This window comes from Takifugu rubripes, chromosome 6, assembly GCF_901000725.2.
Source record: "Takifugu rubripes chromosome 6, fTakRub1.2, whole genome shotgun sequence".
Lineage (NCBI taxonomy): Eukaryota > Metazoa > Chordata > Actinopteri > Tetraodontiformes > Tetraodontidae > Takifugu > Takifugu rubripes.
In genome coordinates, this window is record NC_042290.1 from 12,141,311 (window position 1) to 12,160,504 (window position 19,194).

A 19,194-nucleotide genomic window follows, 5' to 3' on the forward strand; every position below is an offset into this window, starting at 1 on the left:
TTAGGGTTTGGTGGACACTTAACATGTCAGCAGATGTCAGTTCATAGTGAGCCTTCATCGTATTATGGGGGGTTATTCTTTAATTTTAGAGCTACTTTGTTCAGTGGAAATGTAGTCATTATATTTAACCATCAGCCCTCGGGGAGAATTAAAGGGCCCAAAGTGGTGATGATGAGCCATGTGTAGGCTTCACATTCTCCCCCTAAACCTGGTGTGGTTTCAATCAAGCTTATCTCCAAACTCTAATGCAACACAAGACAAGATAACCATCAGTAGAGACCAAAGTGAACATGCTCATGTCATGATGCGGCTCCATAGTGTGTTGGACCTCCATGGATGTCCTAGAGGGTCTGTGCATGCTCCTCAGATGAAGGCTTATCAGTTGCCTTTGATTTTTTAAATTTGAGTATTGTGTTTGCAGTGTAAATCCTGATGTGGGATGATCTTAATATTAATAATAAAAGAGCAACATTCAGCCAACCACATTTTAATGTTTTCACTATCATTCCACAAACATCACAGGAAGTCACATTGTTACATGGAGGAAACAAAAAACTAACAATAACACAAACTGTATTTTCTACCATCTCCAACAACCAACCAGCTCATTAAATTCCTTTAATCCAACAGCGCATTGGCTGATTTTTTTCCAGCACAGAGAAATTTCTTAGATTTTGCAAACATTTAACACAAGAATTAATTCATATATATATATAAATATTTCATACACGTCACACAATAACACATTTATCGTTCTCTTTGCAGCAGGAAACAGGAAGACATGAACACTGCGTCTCAAAAATAAAGGTTTTTGGGCTAGCTGCTGACGATTTTGCTTGTTTATGTCCGAACTCTACTGTTTTCTAATTAAACCAATGCTGCAAATGTCCATACGTTCCCGTTTTCTCTGCCGCGTCAGGTATTAGCCCCACCCCCACGAGCTGAAAAGCTCCACCCACTCAACCAGCCACGCGGTAGTTAGCGTGAAACTCGGGCTTGATGTCACATACATGTTGGAGGAGCTGGCCGAGCACTGCCTCCCGGTTACTGCGGTAACTCGCCTGGATATAACCCATTCGCTCAGCCGTTTCACGGTCGACCTCTACTGCGCTGTTTCCATGGGAACCAAGGGCCTGGAGTTCAAGAAACAGAAATACACGATGATTTCAAATGAAAACTATTGCTTCAGCAAAAGACGAAGAACTCACAATAGGGGAACTGAAAATGGGATAAGACACCTTAAAACATGGTGAGATATTCCCGAGTCATGTAAACGACCAAGAAAACCTCTCGGTGCCATTAAAAAGCAGAACTATTATTATGAGTGTTGACATCACTGTGACTTACAGCAGCTTCCTTTGTCTTAAACTCTTTTTCCCTCTGAAGGCGATACTGTTCAATCTCCGCCTGAGCTTCTTCTTTCGCCTGTTTCAGACGCCGGTTTTTGCCTGTAGAGGGGAGACAGTGTTTTTACAACACAAGCTTTCATTTCTCAATAAAGCATGTGAAATCTTCAGCAAACTTATTAGCAGTATTTCACACTGAAACCAAGAGAAGAGGGAGAAACAAAAAAATACCATTGTGAACAAATACATTAAATATTTACATAAATTCACAATGAGGTACTGAAACACTGAACACTGCCAATAACCAATTATCACAGAACTAAGTGCGTCTTGAGATTGTCTAAATATGTTTAATGTCTTTGACTCTGTTGTTTCTGCCAATGAGCTGAATTACTAAGACAATAAATGACCCAAGTTAACAGTTCAATTTCACGCCGTTTTTAGTGTTGATGGCTGTTGCAGCCGCTGGTTTACTGGCGCGTCGTGTGGGGTCGAGCGCCCCCTGGCGGCCATCGGCGGGCTCGACTAAAGCAGTTCTCAGTCAAATTCCACAGTTGAGTCAATAAATAAAATATACATATATTAATATGTTACTGCAGCGAAAATGTAGAGTTTGAGCTTTCACATTATATATAGACATTTTCAATGTGGATAAAAATTAAACCCTGATAATGAAGCAGACTGCTCCCGATTTCTTTCTATTTTTGATGGACTGATCGCGTAAGTCGAGAAATGTGTGCAGAAATTAACCTGGTTTAGCGCATCAAAATAATGATAGACCCTCGTATTACAGAAGAGCATTGATACAACACTTAAATTCAAATATAACTGCTTTGACAGGAGAAAAGACCATGAGCGCGAATCAGAGATGTTTCCACACACTGATGTATTAAGAGGAAGTTTTAAAAAACCCGTCTAGTGGTATTATAGTAGAATTTACAATACAATTATGAATAAACAACCCTTAAGTCGCTGTTTTCTAGCCTGGATAGGCCTACGGACCGGATGAAGCCACGGCTACCTCATTTTCCCTGGTTCGTGTGTGACAGCATGTTATTTTTATTCTTTTTCCTCGTCTATTGCTCACTGATTAAAACACATCGGTATTTAATTTCATCCGCTTCGATCTGCTAGCAGGCGCGGCAGCTGCTGGCTCTCAGGCCGCCTCCTCTACTCACGTTTGCGGGCTTCGGCCACCTTCTCCGCCGCTCTTCTCCGCCTGCAGCAGCTGCTGGATCCCCTGTGACTGACTCGCCATGTCGGAGGAAAAGGTCCGCGAAAAGCTGCAAAGAACCGGGGCAAAATACGCGGAAGCTCCCGAAATGAAGGTCGGCGGAACGAAGGATTTAGTCTTCTTCCTCTGTGCTCAGGTCAGCTGACCTGACGTCACTGCTGAGGGCTGCTCACGTGACTCCGTCACGAGCGCGTAGCTCCTGTCTTTTTTCCAAAATGAAAAAAAAAATCCCTCTCAAATGTAGATCATTGTTTACATGTTTATACATGATTATACATATGTATTTAAGAAGAAGGAACACAGTTTTGGTAAAACTTGGTTGCAGACTGCAAGGTGAAATATACCCACGGGAAGGATCAGGATAAGCAGGACAACAAGCAGGAGACAGAAATCCTGAATTTTATTCAGAATGTAGAGAATGGCCGTGAGACTTGGAGGACAAGAACCCGGAAGTGATCATTAACAATAATGGATCAGAGATGCAACCAAGAGGAAGAAGCAGACGGCAAAAAGAGAATATGTCAGCAGGGCGAAGAACCATAAAACACACATAAAAACCAAAACTTTGCGTCAAGAGTCCAACTGACCGAAGACAAGCAGAAACTGTCCTCCAATTATGACAATAAGTTCAGCATCTGGAGGAAGACGTTCGTGAGCTCAACACAAAAATGGCCAAGTGTGAGACGTCCGTCGTCCAGTTGGAGGACAAGAAGCGAGACCACACTGAACAAATGCAGAGTTCCGTCTCAAAGCATGAAGACCTGCTGCCACAGCTAAAAAACACAGTCAATGACCAGAAGGTGCAAATGCAACATCACCAGCTGCCGAAGGGAAGGAAACAAGTGGAGGACATTTGTGGCTTGCTGAAGTAGAAAAGGAAGAATTGTTTCCCGTTGATTTACTTTATCTTCAAAGATGGACGAAATCTATTGACAGCCTTCTATCACTCCTGAACTAATGCCATAGGGTTCTGCATTCCACCTCTTCACAACACTTTCAAAAGTCTTCTACATTTCTGTAAAAAGTCTGTGCTTAAATTTCAGACTTCATTAAATTCTAACTGTTGAGGCTCGTCCCGCATTTTTTGGACAACTATTTGAAAATGCCTTTTTATCCATCTATATGCAACTAGTTCAGGTCAGATTGTGTTTAAATAAACTTTTTTTTGGTTACTCAACAAGAAAAAGAATCTTTTTTTAATCAGAGTCTATCACATATATCACATGTACACAGTACAAACGCGTTACAACAAGACTTTTCTTAGACTAAGACTTTGATTCTTTGAAAGTTCCTTCCTGCAGAATTATTTCAGCATTGTTTTTGTAGTTTATTTGTGGATTTCGTGTATAATGCCTTAATAACAGTACCGGTAAATAATCATTCCTGACTTCTTCCCTGACAGGAAACTGGCCCTCTGTAACCGGAAGTGTGCTACCTGCTGTGCTGAGTCAGTCGAACCAAACCGGAAGCATAACAAACAGCGGACAGCACGCGCCGAGGGCAACAATCCATCCTGCTTGATTTTATTTTAACGCCAATTTTACTGAACTGGTGATTTTTAATATTTTGTCAACGTGGGTCATTGAGGACCGAAAACGACGTCTCCAAACAGGTGAGAAACGTCACGCGCGGCACAGTAGTTTGCGCGAGGTTGAAAAAATTTGTCAGACCCGGAAGTTCCGGAACTCTAGTTTTAAATGTAAAGTTGGATTTTATCTTTACAGGCAACTGCCGAAAACTGCAAAAATTGACCAATGCAGGCACAAAGCAAACTTTTAAAATGGTTTGCATTTGTACTTGCTAATAAAATTGTCAATTTATTGATAATGTATAACTTTTTCAATAAGATACAATTATTAATCTAGTTACGCATAACTAAGATATTGTTCTTTATTGTCCATTCGAATGCAGCTCTTTGTTTTATAATTGTAAGTTACGTTTTACCTGTAAAGAAAATAATTTTTTCACATTATTTTGTATTTTGTCAATTATTTATTGTGCATCAGCAACATGAATCATAGGTACACATACCGAAAGGTTACTTGCACATTTTTGTATTTAAGGCCCCCATCCGGGAACATTTTGGATACAATCCAAAAGAAACAAATAATTGATGGGAAAATTAAAAGAGAAGAGGGGGAAAAAAGAAGTGTCCTATTGACAGGAAAAAAAGATTAATTTGTGTGTGTGTTTAGTGATCTTTGTCTTTTTTAATCAAGTAAAGTGAAGCTCATCAAAGAAAATCTGCTGTATCCTCATGATTGAATCTGCCTGAACAAACAACTTGTCATGTGTCTCATGACGCAAGATGTCATCACACAATTCAGGAAAACGGACAGTTCTTCTTGTGCATGATGCCACATTTTAAAATCTTCCAGCGTCCTGTTATTGAAAGGGTTTCTGTCAAGCTTCTGCTGCTGCTGCTTCCCAAACACATCTGTCTTGCAGGTGGGCGAAGTCTGATCCTGGACAGGTTTGGCAACATTGTTGGCTTTCTGAGACATCATTGCTTGCAGAACACCTCACATCCTCTTTGCTTTTCTCTTCGGTGCACGCCTGTTCCTCACAATGCAAATAATGTCGTCATTTGCATAGGTGGGTCACGGTCGCTGGCTGTCTCGTTGGGTCTTGGATTTAAGCGTTCAGCCTTACAGTGTTTACTCGTGTGGTGGCTGATGACTACATTTTCTGGTATACTTTGAGCGATTTGGGTGTTTAGTTTTCTGAAGAGCATCTTTTGACGTTATTATTGACACTGTTTTTGCTCTCATGAATATTGGAGTCAGTGTTATGTTATCGGTTCTGTATCATTCAAGCCTGAGTCATCATAATTAATCCAAACTCTTGATTGAGAAGTTAATATTTTATCTATTTTATTATCAATAATACATTCTGGACATCATTTCTACTCTTACTGTGAGAGATTTTGATGTTGCTCTAATTTTTAATTTTTGCAGCACAAAAGTACAAAATAAATCTCCAACAAAAACTGGATTTCTGTCTTTTCTGTTGTGTGTATTTCCCTCTGAGAAAATCCTAACTTCAGAAAGGGCTCTGAGTCTGCTGTGCAGAGCGTTAATGTTCATGTTTTTGTTTCACTCTTCCTCAGTGATGAAGAGGAGGAGGCTGTTGACCGTGGTTGCCGCTGCAGCCTTCTTTGTCGCACTGACGTCGCTGTACCGGATGCTGGATGTGATGCACAGGCTGGACCTGGAGCACGAGAAGGCGGGGCTACCTGGACACGTGGAAGAGGTCAGATGTCTTCAGGTTTTCAGCCTGGAAGTGCAAACAGTGCAGTTTGAAAATAAGACATCCCACAACATGCCACAATGTTGTCTCCCAGCAGGATTTGTCTCACCTCCATCAGAAGATAGAGAGACTGGAGCACCTCCTTGGGGACAACAACAGGCTGGTTATTAGGCTACATGACACTCTGGATCAACAAAAGAAATTATTAAAAGGAGGAGAAAAGGCCAACCAGAGCTTGGTGGAAGCTCCGCCCGGTTGCCAGTTGACTAAAGGAGTAAATAATGGAACTGATGGGGTGCAGGTTAGTAGCAGTAACTATGTGTGTAATACTGTATAATTATACTGATGGTCGATGCCCAAACATCTGGTTCATTGGCTGTGTTGTAGTGTAGGTGGTGAATTGGAGCAACAAAGGTCTGAATTCAGCTCCGTAAACATTTGGAAGATTTTATCAGTGGGTACAAAGATTAACAGAAGCCAGGAGATCAAACAAAGTCCAGCAGACCTCCACCATGATGACAGTGTCTAAACAGTGTTGTCATCAACAACTGTTATTAGCTCTCCTTTTCTAACTCTTTGATTGTTGTAGATAGTCTAGCGCCCCCTACTGGTCAGGAGGGCCTCCACATGAGCATTTTGTGACTTCCTCTAATATAAGTTACTGTGATCCTCCTATTAATGTTCTTCATTGAGGAGAACTATTTAATCTTCAACTTCCTGGATGTAAGTTTCTCTTTTTCCTGCATTTTTTGTATTGTTTTCAGATGCTCGATCTTTATAACATCCTTCCGTTTGATAACCCCGATGGCGGGGCCTGGAAACAAGGGTTTGAGATCCTTTACGAGGGAAACGAGTGGGACAAACATCCGCTGGAACTTATTCTCGTGCCTCTATCTCACAACGGACCCTGGTAAAAGTCCTGTCCTAATGTAACGTATTCAACACAATTTAGTTTGATTTAAAATGTGTGTGATGTGTCAGGCTGGGCTGAAGACATTTGATAAATATTTCCTGGACCAAACAACGTCACATCCTGGACAATATGGTGACGAAGCTGAGTGAAGACAAAAGGTAAAGAGAAGTGACGCTTTGGTCTGAAATCAGTAGCGAGCCGGCTGGTTGACAAGATTATCGTTGTTAGGAGGAAGATGATCTGGGCAGAAATTAGCTTCTTCTCTAAGTGGTGGAATGACATCGATGAGCAGAAGCGGGACTTGGTCAAAAGGTGGAGTTGAGCACGGGATTTTCATTTCTTACCACCGTTCCTTCTTCTGTTCTTGTTTTAGTGTTGAAAATGCTTTGATCTCTCCTCTCTCCTTCGCCATTGGTCAGTTTGCTGAAGGCGGGGCAGCTGGCGATGGTGACGGGCGGGTGGGGTGATGACCGACGAAGCAAACTCTCATCTACTTTGCACTGTTGGATCAGCTGATGGAGGGACACCAGTGGCTGCAGAGACCCTGGGTGTGTGTTTGCCGGCGTCCTCCTCTCGGCGTGGGTGCGTCGCTAACACGACTCCGGAATAAACTCTCCTCCTGTCCAGGTGTGAAGCCGCGTACCGGTTGGGCCGTGGATCCGTTCGGTCACTCCCATCTATGACCTACCTGCTGAAGGGAGCCGGACTCCAGAACATGGTCATCCAGCGCGTCCACTACGCCGTCAGAAGCACTTTGCTACGCAGCATACGCTTGAGTTTCTATGGCGACAGAACTGGGGTTAGTGTGGCACGGGACATTGATATGAAAGAGAGTTTAAAGGCGCAGAAACGTTTGCATGTAAACGTGTGCATTTTTCTCAGACTCCTCCCCCCGCAACGACATCACCTGTCACATGATGCCGTCTACAGCTACGACGTGCGCACACGTGCGGTCCCAACCCTTCGGTCTGCTGTCAGTCGACTTCCGCGTCTCTGCCAGGGAGGCGGCTCACCTGTCCGTGGAGGCAAACGCCGCAGCCAATCACGGAGCAGAATGTCCATGAGAGGTGGGCAGAGGGCTGGGCCAGCGATGGCGAGGATGGAGGTGTGAATAAACCCAGAGGTTCTCTGTCTGTCCCCTCAGAGCTCTCCTCCTGCTGGATCAGTACCGCCAGAAGTCTCGTCCTCTTCGTTCCTCGGTTCTCCTGGTCCCGCTTGGGGACGACTTCCGCTACAACCGAGTCGAGCGAGTGGGACGTGCAGTTCAACAACTACCGAAGCTCTTCGACTACTTGACCAACACCCAGACCTCCACATCAAGGGTGAAGGCCTGAAACAGATTGGGTCCCAGCTGCTTAGAGTGGAGAGAAATTGCTGTAACGGAGGTTCTTTCATTGTTCCTGTCGTCTCGTTTAGGCTCGTTTTGGGACTCTGTCTGACTATTTTCAAGCTCTTCATCAACGTCTGAGGCAACAGGAACAAAGCTCCCAACAGTTCGGGGCGACTTCTTCACTTATGCTGACCGTGACGATCATGTACGGAGCGGATAGTTCACCTCCAGCCGTTTATATTTAACGCCCTCGACAGAACACTGGAGTCCATTCTCAGGTACAGTGGGACCTCTACTTACGAACGTCTCTACATGCGGAATTTTCAGGACACAAAAGGCAAAAATACGCTACCGCGAACGCAGGTTTAGCGAACGCAAACATGCTTGTAGCTGCTCAGCCATTGGCTATCGCCTAGCATCTTCCTGTCATCCCATTGGCTGGGAGGGACGTCAATATGTACATGTTTGTGTGTGTCCCAGTGTCGCCTTTGTTTAACTTTTATTCGCTATGGACACCAGGAAAGTGATGGAGAAAAGTGAAAAAGAAGAAGAGAGCTTTTTATCCATACAAACGAAGCAAGAAATAATAGAAAGCATGAAAAAGGGATGCGTTTGATTGATCTCGCCAAAGAATGTTGCCGTAACTGGGATTTATTGTGGGTGTTCGTATGTTTGTCCATTAGATGGCGGTGTTACCACAAGTGTTAACGTTCGTTGCTAGTAATGACGGCTAATGTAAGATTAGCCTGTATAAAGTTAATTTTGTTCCCTACATTTATTGTGCGGTATCTAATTGTAACATGTATTTGTTACTGTTTTTGATGCATTTTTATGATTTATAAAAATAATTATGGTCCGAATTTTTGGGGGCTTGGACGGATTAGGGCAGTTACATGGAAAATAACGTCTCTACTTACGTAATTTTCAGGTACGAAACAACTTCCGGAACCAATGTAATTTCGTAAGTAGAGGTCCGACTGTACTGCCCCCCATTTGCTTTTATAATTCTATCTAAGTAATTACCATTTGTTGCGACTGTTAAACTAAGTTACACGGTGAATTTCAAATGTTTACTGGTCTAAAAAGTGTTTCTTGTCTCTGTGGCAGAGCGACAGAAATCATCTTCAGCATAACGTTGGCTGACATGCGTCGTTTCCGTGGAGACGATCATCCAGCTGACAGTTTCCCAGCGCAGCAGCTCTTCAATCACCTCACCACCGCGAGGCGTAACCTGGGGCTTTCCAGCACCACGATGGCATCACTGGCACCGCCCGGGACCCTGTAGTGGTGGACTATGGAACCAGGTAAAAAAGCTGCTTCTTCCAGAACTGCAGCCTTTTTGCTCTAAAGAGGATCATCAACCAAATGCTTTCACTCATTTCATTAATTTTTCCGAAATAAAGTTTTTTCTTAGTTTCACATCTCAGATTATTCAGTATTCAGAGCTCTTTAGCTTTTTCTCTTATTTGTTCCTCCATGCTCTCTGTTAAAGGACGACATCACCTCTGGCAACAGTAACAGGTACCGTCCCACGTAGTGTGAGCCATTAGCATTAGCGTCCCCTCAAATCCATTCATTTAGCAACAGTCTAACATAAACTCTCCCCTTCCTCGTCTTCTTAGCCTCCTTTAATGTGTCCCGTTGGGTCATTTGTCTTCCTCCGTGATGTGGAATTGTTCATATTCATAATTCCACAGAGAGAAAGAGAATGTTTACATTTAAATGAAACTTGTTGTGTCTTTAATCCAAATACGTACGTTCACTTAAAATGTCCAAACTTTACAGATTGTTTCACTCAATCTTGAACCTGCGCCAGGTGCTGCAGAGCTCCGCCCACTGGCTGCTTCTGATGGACAAGAAAAAGTACTTGAATGACCAGTCCAAACCCTTCCTTCTCATGGTACTCATACAGACAATGTCCAGTTTAATCACAGGCAAACAATTCACAGCTCTTTTTAAATGTGAATGAGTATAATCTTTATATTTTCTAGTTTTACGTACGTCTCCTCTGATCTCGTTTTTAGGACGACGTGATTGCAGCTCAGGACGCTCTGCCTCTGAAGCAGCCGCTGTCTCTTAGTGATAAGCCCAGGTGAGGGGGCGGGGCTTACGCGGGGGTAGCGTGATGCTAACGTTGAAACGCTGACGTGAATCTGATCCCTCTCGTTTCAGGACGCTCGTCATCTTTAACCCAACGGAGCAGTTCAGGACGTCCGTCATCAGCGTCTTCATCGATTCCCCCGGACGCCAATGTTGTGGAAGCGGAGACGGGTCTGCCAGTGGACGCGCAGATCTCCGCTGTGTGGGCGGAGCCAAGCCGCGCCTCCACACAAGCTTTCCAGGTAAGGAGCAGCCTGGATCAGGGTTTATAGGAGCGCTGCCCTGATGCTTATTTAAAATGGAACATTTCACTTCAGCTGGACTTTGTTGCTGAACTTCCTCCTCTGGCACTCGTCATCTATCATGTGACGAAGCCCTCCGTTTGGCTCCTCTACCGGGCTCAGTACACCTTCCTCATCACACAGTATACGGCACCAGTTCAGGCCCAACACTTCCAGGTGGTCACATCTTGACGGGGGTGGCTGCAGCGTCAGCGTATCTGTCGCTTAGCAACAAGGCACGTGCAGATATGGAGTTCTCCAGAAACCGGCCTTCTCCAGGTCGAACTGTTCCAACATATCAGAACCAAGATGTGATTCGTGTTTTTTATTCATGACGATGTTCAAACTGCGGATTGCAGAAGGTGCGGCTCCAGTCCGGCCTGGTCCGTCAGGCGCAGGTTCAGTTTCTGTGGTACGGAACCAGAGCGAGCCAGGAAAAGAGTGGCGCTTACCTTTTTCTGCCAAGCAACGAGGGGGCCCGGGTAGGTCCGGAACCAGGTTCCGATCCCAACCGGACCTCCTTCACTGGGATTCACTCTTTCTTTTTGCTGCAGCTGTACTCCTCGTCAGAACCTCCTCTAGTCCGAGTCTCCCGAGGTCCAGTCTACTCTGACATCACGTCCCATTTCCAACACTTTACGCACAGAGTCCGACTGTACCACCTGGATGGTAACCGGACCTTCATTTCATGTTATTACATGGTTATTAACAATAAGTTGGGACTTTTTCCCCGAGTGAGATGGTTTCTGTCACTGCAGTGCATGCTGGGAGATCCCTGGAGATTTCAAATCTGGTGGACATCAGGTCAGAGGTCAACCACGAGCTCGCCATGCGGCTTGTCACTGATGTTGCCAGTGGCAACCTTTTCCACACAGACCTCAATGGTTTTCAGGTCCGTTCCCGTTTTTTCCAAACATAACCGACTCCGGGAGAAGCACTTTTGCTGACGTGTCGTCCCGGAGCAGATGCAGCAGCGACGGACGCTCTCAAAACTGCCCCTGCAGGCCAACTTCTACCCAATGACCTCGGCGGCGTTCCTGCAGGACTCGTCCTCTCGTTTGACCCTGTTGTCGGCTCAGAGTCAGGGCGTCGCGTCGCTGAAACCAGGTGACTTTCTGACGCTCCGGTCTCAGTCCGGCACGCTGGCGGCACCCGTCAGCACCTGAGCTTTGATGCGGATTTTCTTTGATGTGACCTGTGCAGGTGAGCTGGAGGTGATGTTAGACCGGACGCTGCAGCAGGACGACAACCGTGGACTCGGACAGGGCGTGACGGACAACAAGCTGACAGAGAGTCTCTACCATCTGCTGCTGGAGGACAGGAAGGGCGGGGCTCAGGTGTGGAGGCGGAGCCTCGTGGGACATCGGATGAGTAAACCTTCTGATGCTTTCAATGGTTTCAGATCCTGAATGTGTCTCCTGACAGGAGGTTGGAGGAGCCTCTGTGGAACATCTGTCGCTGCTCGCCCACCTGACCTCTCTCGCCCTCTCCCATCCACCAATCACAATGGTCACCAGCGGCGAAGCTGAACTGCCGAAGCTCCGCCCCTTCCTGCCGCTACGCTCCTCGCTGCCATGTGACGTTCATCTTCTGAACCTGAGGACGCTCGAGGACGAGCATGTAGCTGAATCCACATTTACCAAAATAGTTGAAAACCTTTGGTGTCTTTTTTGACATAAAATCGGACTTTTTGTGTGTTTTGGTAAACAGGAAGCAGAAACTCCGTCACAGGAAGCGGCTCTGCTCCTCCACCGGAGGGGGCTTCGACTGTGGCTCCACACCTGATGTGCCTCTGCAGTGCACGTGGAGCGCGCACGAGGAGGTAACACCACGTTCGCTGTGAAAAAAGAAGACATTTATGAAAGATTTCCATTTTTAAACTGATAATATTAATCGCTCCAGTATTAAAATGACTTCAGATCTTCTGCCAGGTTCTTAAACCTAGTTTGGTTTTGTTTTGCAGGTGAATTTGGACGATCTCTTTTCTCCTCTTCAGTTTTCGTTGTGTCCGTCGGTCGGGTCTCACTCTGCTGCGGGAGGACGACGAACAGAACAGCCTGTCACGCATAAGTCGCCTACGAGTGATGGAAATCAGCGCTTTTCGGGTGGAGATCAACTAAAAACACCAAAGTTGAGGGTGACAAAAAGAGGAAAACAGGACGATAAGATTTAATTTTGTAAACCACTCGGGTCAATTATGGTCACACAAAGTCGGCAGTGTTACAGATGAACAGAATGTTCAAAAGGTAATCAGGTCAGAAATTAAAATATTTAAGACAATTCTGTAATTGGAGTAAGAAAACTAGAGAAAACACTGAAATATCAACACTATAGGAGCTGCTGGATGTTTCCATGGGAAAAAGGACCCAAAACTTGCTTTGCTCTGTTAAGTGCCAAATAAGGTGTGTGTGTGTGTGGTGTGTGGGGTGTGTGGGTTGTGGGTGTGGGTGAGAGCTAAATGGTGAATTCTACTGTTTCATCTCAAAGCAGGGTTTGTGGGTAAGCTGTTTCAAATGTGTGTTTTTTATTAGTTGGTATGTTTTAATTTTATGTAATGCATCAGGGAATATTTCTAAAAAGCACATATTGGTTTTTTAAGTTGGTTGATCGGTAAATCTGGATTTGCTGTAAAATCACAGGTTGAGGGGAAAATATCATTTTTTAAAAATATATTTTGGAAGAAGAAAAGTATCGCTAAAACCACTATTTTCGTCCTTTTATGAGTTTGTTACATATCAAATATTTTGTTCGAATTCTATTTTGGGATAAATTTGTGGTTGACTAAATAAATTATTCTGTAATTTTCTCTTTTGGTCTCTTTCGCTCGTTTGCTCCAACAGGGGCGCTGCGCCCTCTTAACCCGACTATATAGGAATTAGTTATTTAATGTGAACTGTTTTTATTGGTTGTGATTCTAAAGCAACGCGGAGATCGAAATTCCCGAAATTGTCTGTTATTCCACATCCTGCATCAAATAATAACCGAGGTCCAAGTTTACTGCGGTCAAACCAACCAACAGTTCAGCCGAATTCCACTTTCTCTGTTTATACGAGGCATTACGGTAAATGATTAGACTAACAGACTACAGTGACGATAAACTATTTTTGTAAAATTCCTAATTATCACAGGAGATTCCACTTCAGGCTGATAGTACTGGGCCCAATGTGAAAGGTGTGTGAAAGGGGTGTGGTGAAGGGGTGTGTGAAAGGGGTGGTGTGAAGGGTGTGTCAAACGGTGTGTGTGAAAGGGTCCCATGAAGAGTGTTGGGGAACAATTACAGCAGGTCAGGACAAGCAGGTTCTGTCCATGTTTAAAGGGATGTTAAATATGTAAATAATTGAGTTTCTGTGGCGTGTTTAAAGTTTGCATTTTTTTAAATTTTGGGATTTGAGTGTCTTCTTCGCGATGGGTCCCACTAGTGTCTGGTCAAATGTTTTTTAAAATTCTTCCTTTTACCTGAATCTGAAATCAGGAATATTATAACAAACTATGTCCATTTCTGAGTGAGGTTAACGAAATATGAACGTTCCGAACATGTTTCATTGTTCCCAAAATTGCTTTTTTCACTTTGTTGCACATATTCATTTTCTGATTAATATAATAAACATGAAGAGTTTGAAAATGACTGAGCGAATAAATTCCAGGTAAAGCCGCTGTTAGTTTAATCATTTACTTTAATATACAAGTTAAAGTTTCACTTTTGGGACTTTGGAGCTGCGATGAGGAGCTGCAACGACCGTCCTGCTGAGATAATCCATCAAATCTAAGAGACTCGCTCAAAATAGGTAAAACTGCTCTAACCTGGTGTTAAATAACTGAGGATTCTGATGTTTCCCCAAAAAAACTGCTAATTTTTAGTGTTCGTTAAATTATACAAATAAAAATGCGCAATATTTACATGTGAGAAACGCTCTCGGGTTTAAAATGCACGGATTTTGGATACAAAAGCGGTCTTAGATCTCAAAAAACTCCAAAAAAGTGTTAACAAAATGACAAAATTTGTGCTAATCAAGACGGAACTATTTGTACCACTAGCGGAAGGAACTGCCAGTCGTCACAGAGGCGGACTGATACTCGAGCACGAGGACGGAGTAATTCGCTAGAAGGTGAGATTTTACATTCGAAACTGGGATTTAAGTGAGATAATCAAATGGTGCAGCAATGAGTTTAAATGCCAACTAACTGTTAGTTTTTAACTGTGTTGATGTTGTAACGTGGATCTGTGCTTCGGCCTTCGTGAAGATTTTTATTTCGCTTTTCTCTTTCATGATGTTGGTGCGCCTTTACGGTGGAATTTGTCCGTTTTCTTCTCTCTCCCCACAAATAAACACCTACACATTCATAAATACCTACATTCCGTTCCTCACATCCCTGTAAACCTGTTCGTGTCTCCACAGAGAACCTTTGATCAGACCTGAGCGTCTCCAGCTCTGCGGGACATTTGCAGAGATGGCCTCATCTGGAGGAGAAGGCGCAGCAAACAGCTGCCGCCACAAGCTGTGTGAATTAATGGACACGCTTGTCAAACAGGCTCAATCCTTTATTACAGCTTTCGACCACAGCAAACCGGGCTCTTGACACAGACAGCGGAGAGATTCAGAAGATCATCGATCAAATAGATGAAATGCAGAGTGCCGCTGGGATGTTCACCAGAGGAGGAGGCGTGAGCGCAGCATTGGGGCTCCTCAATCTGTGGGGTCGGGTTTGTCTGCAGCTCCCTTCTCCAGTGCTGCGAGCATCAGCGCAGTCATTGTGGGGGGATCGTGGCTACTTTATGGGTCGTGCTTGTAGGTGTCACCGCTAATGTAACAAAAACTGTAAAAGAGAATAAACTTTGGAAAGAAGGTGGCCAAACTGGGAGAAAGATTCATGCAGACGGTCGAGCCACTGAGGAGTGAAGTCGAGCATATAAAGACGACATGTGCGCAGTTGAGGAGAAATCGAGAGGGGTCGAGGCCGAGTGTGTTCTGGCCGACCTGGAGGAGTTGGAGAAGATTCTGTTGGAACTGAGAACACGGAGCGGAAAACTGTCGTCCGTCGTTTTGGCAGTGATGCGGGAAATAAATACAACACTGAGGATCATCACCAATTTCTTCAGGCTCACTGGGAGACATGAGGAGGACAATCGGTTGTCCGACGTCATCGTCAACTCAGGCCGGTTGCTGTCAGAAGGTTCATTAATGAGTTGGAGGCAATGAAAAAGAACTTAAACGACATCGCTGAACACAGAGGAGCAGCGAGTGTTGGTGGTGAGACAGAGACTCTTGAGTCATAATCGACCCAGCTGGAGCCTCAGGGCCAAGATCCACAACTCTTCAGGCTCATATTCTCACCTCAGGTCTGTTTTAATCAGCCAGTTCACCTGCTGCCTTTCACCAAATGTGTGTTTGGCGGCCTGGAGGAGGGAGTCAGTCAGCGTGGCGTCACTTTAAGTCACCTGCTACATGTTGATGTCTGTTGGGCTCTCGTAGTTTACTTTCAATCTATACTTCCACATCTGACAGCAGCTGTGCCACAAGTATGAAAGAACTTCACTACGCCCTGATTTAGGCTGTATATATGTATGTGTATATATATATGTAATATTTGTATTCCCTGTTAAAACTGGGATAGCAGAAAAAGCTGTCTTGAAATGTACATAATAACTTATGCTACTTTGTGTAAAAGGATAATAAAAGATTAAAAATAATGCAGATTCCCTTTTAAAATTAAATGAAACCCTAATAAATTCATCAATCTGTATGATTAATGGCTTTACACGTATTGTTGGTAATATGTAAAATAAGATATCATCAACGGTGGATCGTGTAAGACCTAAATGTTCCCATGGCCGCTAGGTGGCGACAGTGCGGAACTGAGCAGGACAGAAGAAGAAGCTTTCACGAAGGAGAAGAAGAAGAAGGCGGAAGTTACAGTCGCTCACGGTAACCATGGTGCCAAGTTTTGGTGAAGCCTTTCTACACATATCCTAAATCTTCTGCTACTTCAATGACTGCGAGGGTGAGATTACGCGTTCTTTTCGCAATTATGCCTTTTTCGACGAGGATTTTGTGTCGTCTGTTTACTTTTAATATTTACTATTCACGAACGTTTCACGTGTTGTTTTTTTCTCGTTTTTTTTTTTTTTTTGTATCGCGACATTGTTGACTGTTTCCAGGCATAGCTGAGTTACATTTTACGATTTCGTCGAAGATTTGTGCAGTATCTGGAAGGTTGCGTTTGGTAAAAACGTGCATAGAAACGAGCTGCTGTGTCTCGTGAGAGGCTCGAGGAGGTCAACGTTTCACGGGTTTATGTGTGTCACGTGACCGCGTGGGCCCAGGCTCCAAAATAAAATGTCCCGAGGTTTTGCTGAATCCTACCGGGGTCTCTTGTCGCAGGTGTCCATTTTGTATTTTGCCAAGAGTGCGGAGCTGACTGGGGTCAAGGCCGAGGAGATCCCAGCGCCGACGCCGCTCAGCAGTCAGCAGCTGTGGGGACTGTTGCTCCAGCGACACCCGAGGTGCTGCGGTCCGCTCAAAGCAACATTTGTGCACTTTTGTGTTTGTACACACGCCTACAACTTACTGTCGGTTTGGGTGTAGACTCTCTGTGCTGCAGGGTCAGGTGGTCCTGGCTGTGCGTCAGCAGTATATTGCCATTGACGACCAACCGGTGACTCTGGGAGACGGAGACGAGGTTGCCGTGGTGCCTCCTCTCAGTGGAGGGTAAAAAGAAAGGGTGAATTATTGCTCTGAATCCATTGAGGAGTCTGATAGTCATCTTGTGTTTCTTCTCCTGATTCTCACTTGAATATTATTATTCTCAGTAATGAGCGACTCGGAGCACCGCAGGGACGCCTTCCAGCTGAGTCGTGATTGGCTGTCTGTACAGGAAGTGGTGGATGCAGTTGGGAGCGCTTCCTGTGGAGCCATTTCAGTTTTTATAGGTTTGTATTGAATCTATCGGTCAGCATTTGTGTGGAAAACAATGTGAAAACTTCTGCTTCAGTTGTACGTCGCGTCTCGCAGGTACAACCCGTGAGGATGAGCTCGACGGCAGGAAGGTGACCGGTCTGGAGTACGAAGCCTACGAGCCCATGGCCCAGTCAGAGTTCACCAAGCTGTGTGCTGACATCAGAGAGCGCTGGCCAACCGTGGCGCACATCTGTGTGCATCACCGACTGGGGTGTGATGCTCAGTGCGCCTGCTAACTGGGGCTAGCAGGCGCCTTTTAACCATCTTTATTCTATCCAGATGTGCTACCACCCATCAAATTTATAAATTGGTTCTACAGGTGGGTGGAGGTGGGTCAGGCCAGCGTTGTCATGGCAATCTCGTCTCCACATCGCCACGACAGCCAGCAGGCAATCCAGCACTGCATTAACCAGCTGAAGGCAAAGATTCCCGTATGGAAGAAGGTACGAACCCTGAAGTGTGAAGAAGCATCGCTGTGCCATCGGCTGCAAAGCATCACCATTTCTGTATCAACAGGAAGTTTATGACACACAGGACGGCAGCTGGAAGGAGAACCCTGAATGTTCATGGGCAGCTCACAGCAAACAGCCCCAGGAGACGTCTTCCACAGAGAACGTGTGAATGTGCGGGAAAAGACGGCTCATGGAGGAAAATCATGGTTTCTCTTGAGTTGATGTTAATTTATCTGTACAATCACTGAAAAATCAAAACACTGATCTTAATGTTTTTGAGAGGGTGAGACTACCTCACCATGCGGAGTCCATTTTATTTAAATTCATATAATCATTATATTCCTAATAAACAAACAGCTGGAACGTTTCAATTTTTTCTACATTAAAACAGCATGAAAGGTACAAACCTCACCTTTGATCAGATGAATTTAAGAGAAAAACATCCAGAATTCCAGATCGATGGGTCTTTTTATGAACGATAACTGAAGGTGATGGGAGATGCGCCGACCTGTGGTCAACGTTTATTGTTCGAGGGTAAAGTTTGATGAAGCAGGGGTAAGTTCACCCTACGAGCAGTAAATAAGTAACTCGAAGCGCGATGATCAGAAAATAAAGGCATTTTATTTTGTAGAACCCGTAAGTGACGTAGTGGCGACCGTTGCGCCACTCCCCTGGTGGGTCAGATGACGCTGAAGTTAGTTTGCGATTCGGGAGTCAAGGCGGAAGTAAAGGGAAAGTGAATCCGTGCTGTTTCCGATTCTTCACCGATTGTCCGTTTTTAGAATCTCAAATTGATGCGGAGATATTTTGTGCATTTTGGGTAACACAACCTTGAAACCCAGTATAGATTTGTGAAAGTCATATTCTATTAGTGAAAATGCAGAAAAGCCCATTTAGTGGCCTTTTTTCGTGCCTGGTGCCACCTTAGGCCGTATTAAAACATCCAGAGCCAGTCGAGAGGAGGATGAGATTTTCTACACAGAAAATAGTTTGGCTTTGTGTTTGAGGGTTTCAACAGCGTGTTTTCTGGTCATTGATGCTTCTCAGTGCTTTGAGATCAAAGCAACCTGGTGTTTGCTGCAGATGAGATCAAAGGCGTCATCATGCATTTTTATAGAAACCTGCTGCTGTGATCAAGGCTGAGCTGTCCTCCATATTTCAGAAAATAAGATATTCTATGCAGAAATCCTTTATTAATCTGCATTTCTTTAGTTTTATCTTCCAACTATTTCTTAACTCTTCAATCAGATTATATGTGGTCCTAAAATGTCTTTAGTTGAGACAGGATGGGAGAGAAAAAGGGTTTCTTTTAACAGCGGGTGGTGGTCAACTC

At 44.5% G+C, this 19,194-nt stretch overlaps 4 protein-coding genes across 5 annotated transcripts; 3 read left to right on the plus strand and 1 right to left on the minus strand.

Moving 5' to 3' along the window:
• Positions 1-471: 471 nt before the first annotated feature.
• On the minus strand, positions 472-2,757 carry atp6v1g1 (ATPase H+ transporting V1 subunit G1). Its single transcript, XM_003965596.3, is given in 4 exon segments — positions 472-1,133; positions 1,348-1,448; positions 2,525-2,559; positions 2,561-2,757. Coding segments are annotated over 4 exon segments (354 nt in total). The 5' UTR covers positions 2,605-2,757; the 3' UTR covers positions 472-959.
• Positions 2,758-2,795: 38 nt separating this feature from the next.
• On the plus strand, positions 2,796-13,261 carry man2a1 (mannosidase, alpha, class 2A, member 1). Its single transcript, XM_029838064.1, is given in 35 exon segments — positions 2,796-4,192; positions 5,690-5,832; positions 5,927-6,130; positions 6,594-6,852; positions 6,854-6,900; positions 6,971-7,054; positions 7,162-7,204; positions 7,206-7,232; positions 7,234-7,411; positions 7,414-7,485; positions 7,488-7,541; positions 7,625-7,663; positions 7,666-7,680; positions 7,683-7,809; positions 7,887-7,977; positions 7,979-8,022; positions 8,024-8,064; positions 8,219-8,299; positions 8,302-8,350; positions 9,180-9,307; positions 9,310-9,376; positions 9,858-9,972; positions 10,097-10,164; positions 10,245-10,311; positions 10,313-10,414; positions 10,490-10,603; positions 10,661-10,732; positions 10,813-10,935; positions 11,008-11,122; positions 11,212-11,345; positions 11,419-11,560; positions 11,657-11,790; positions 11,879-12,073; positions 12,164-12,275; positions 12,417-13,261. Coding segments are annotated over 31 exon segments (2,703 nt in total). The 5' UTR covers positions 2,796-4,192; positions 5,690-5,832; positions 5,927-6,130; positions 6,594-6,792; the 3' UTR covers positions 12,239-12,275; positions 12,417-13,261.
• A 3,039-nt stretch (positions 13,262-16,300) lies between these two features.
• mocs2 (molybdenum cofactor synthesis 2) lies at positions 16,301-17,167 on the plus strand. Its single transcript, XM_029837749.1, has 3 exons — positions 16,301-16,453; positions 16,834-16,955; positions 17,038-17,167. Exons 1-3 carry the CDS (start codon positions 16,442-16,444, stop codon positions 17,162-17,164), a joined length of 261 nt encoding a protein of 86 aa, XP_029693609.1. The 5' UTR covers positions 16,301-16,441; the 3' UTR covers positions 17,165-17,167.
• On the plus strand, positions 17,038-18,229 carry LOC101077173 (molybdopterin synthase catalytic subunit). 2 transcript variants are annotated; one of them, XM_003965612.3, is made up of 5 exons: positions 17,038-17,173; positions 17,262-17,381; positions 17,464-17,620; positions 17,729-17,852; positions 17,926-18,229. In XM_003965612.3, the coding sequence occupies exons 2-5, from the start codon at positions 17,264-17,266 to the stop codon at positions 18,028-18,030; spliced, it is 504 nt and encodes a 167-aa protein (XP_003965661.2). In that variant the 5' UTR covers positions 17,038-17,173; positions 17,262-17,263; the 3' UTR covers positions 18,031-18,229. The 2 variants fall into 2 exon arrangements, with proteins under 2 accessions (XP_003965661.2, XP_011603306.2); XM_011605004.2 differs by having other exon boundaries at positions 17,944-18,229.
• The last annotated feature ends 965 nt before the right edge of the window (positions 18,230-19,194 follow it).

Coding starts and splice junctions, on each gene's coding strand:
- mocs2 (XM_029837749.1), top strand. Junction 16,956..17,037: donor TTGCTCCAGCGACACCCGAG/GTGCTGCGGTCC, acceptor GTTTGGGTGTAG/ACTCTCTGTGCTGCAGGGTC.
- LOC101077173 (XM_003965612.3), top strand. CDS start 17,264: ATGAGCGACTCGGAGCACCGCAGGGACGCCTTCCAGCTGAGTCGTGAT. Junction 17,382..17,463: donor AGCCATTTCAGTTTTTATAG/GTTTGTATTGAA, acceptor CGCGTCTCGCAG/GTACAACCCGTGAGGATGAG. Junction 17,853..17,925: donor AGATTCCCGTATGGAAGAAG/GTACGAACCCTG, acceptor CTGTATCAACAG/GAAGTTTATGACACACAGGA.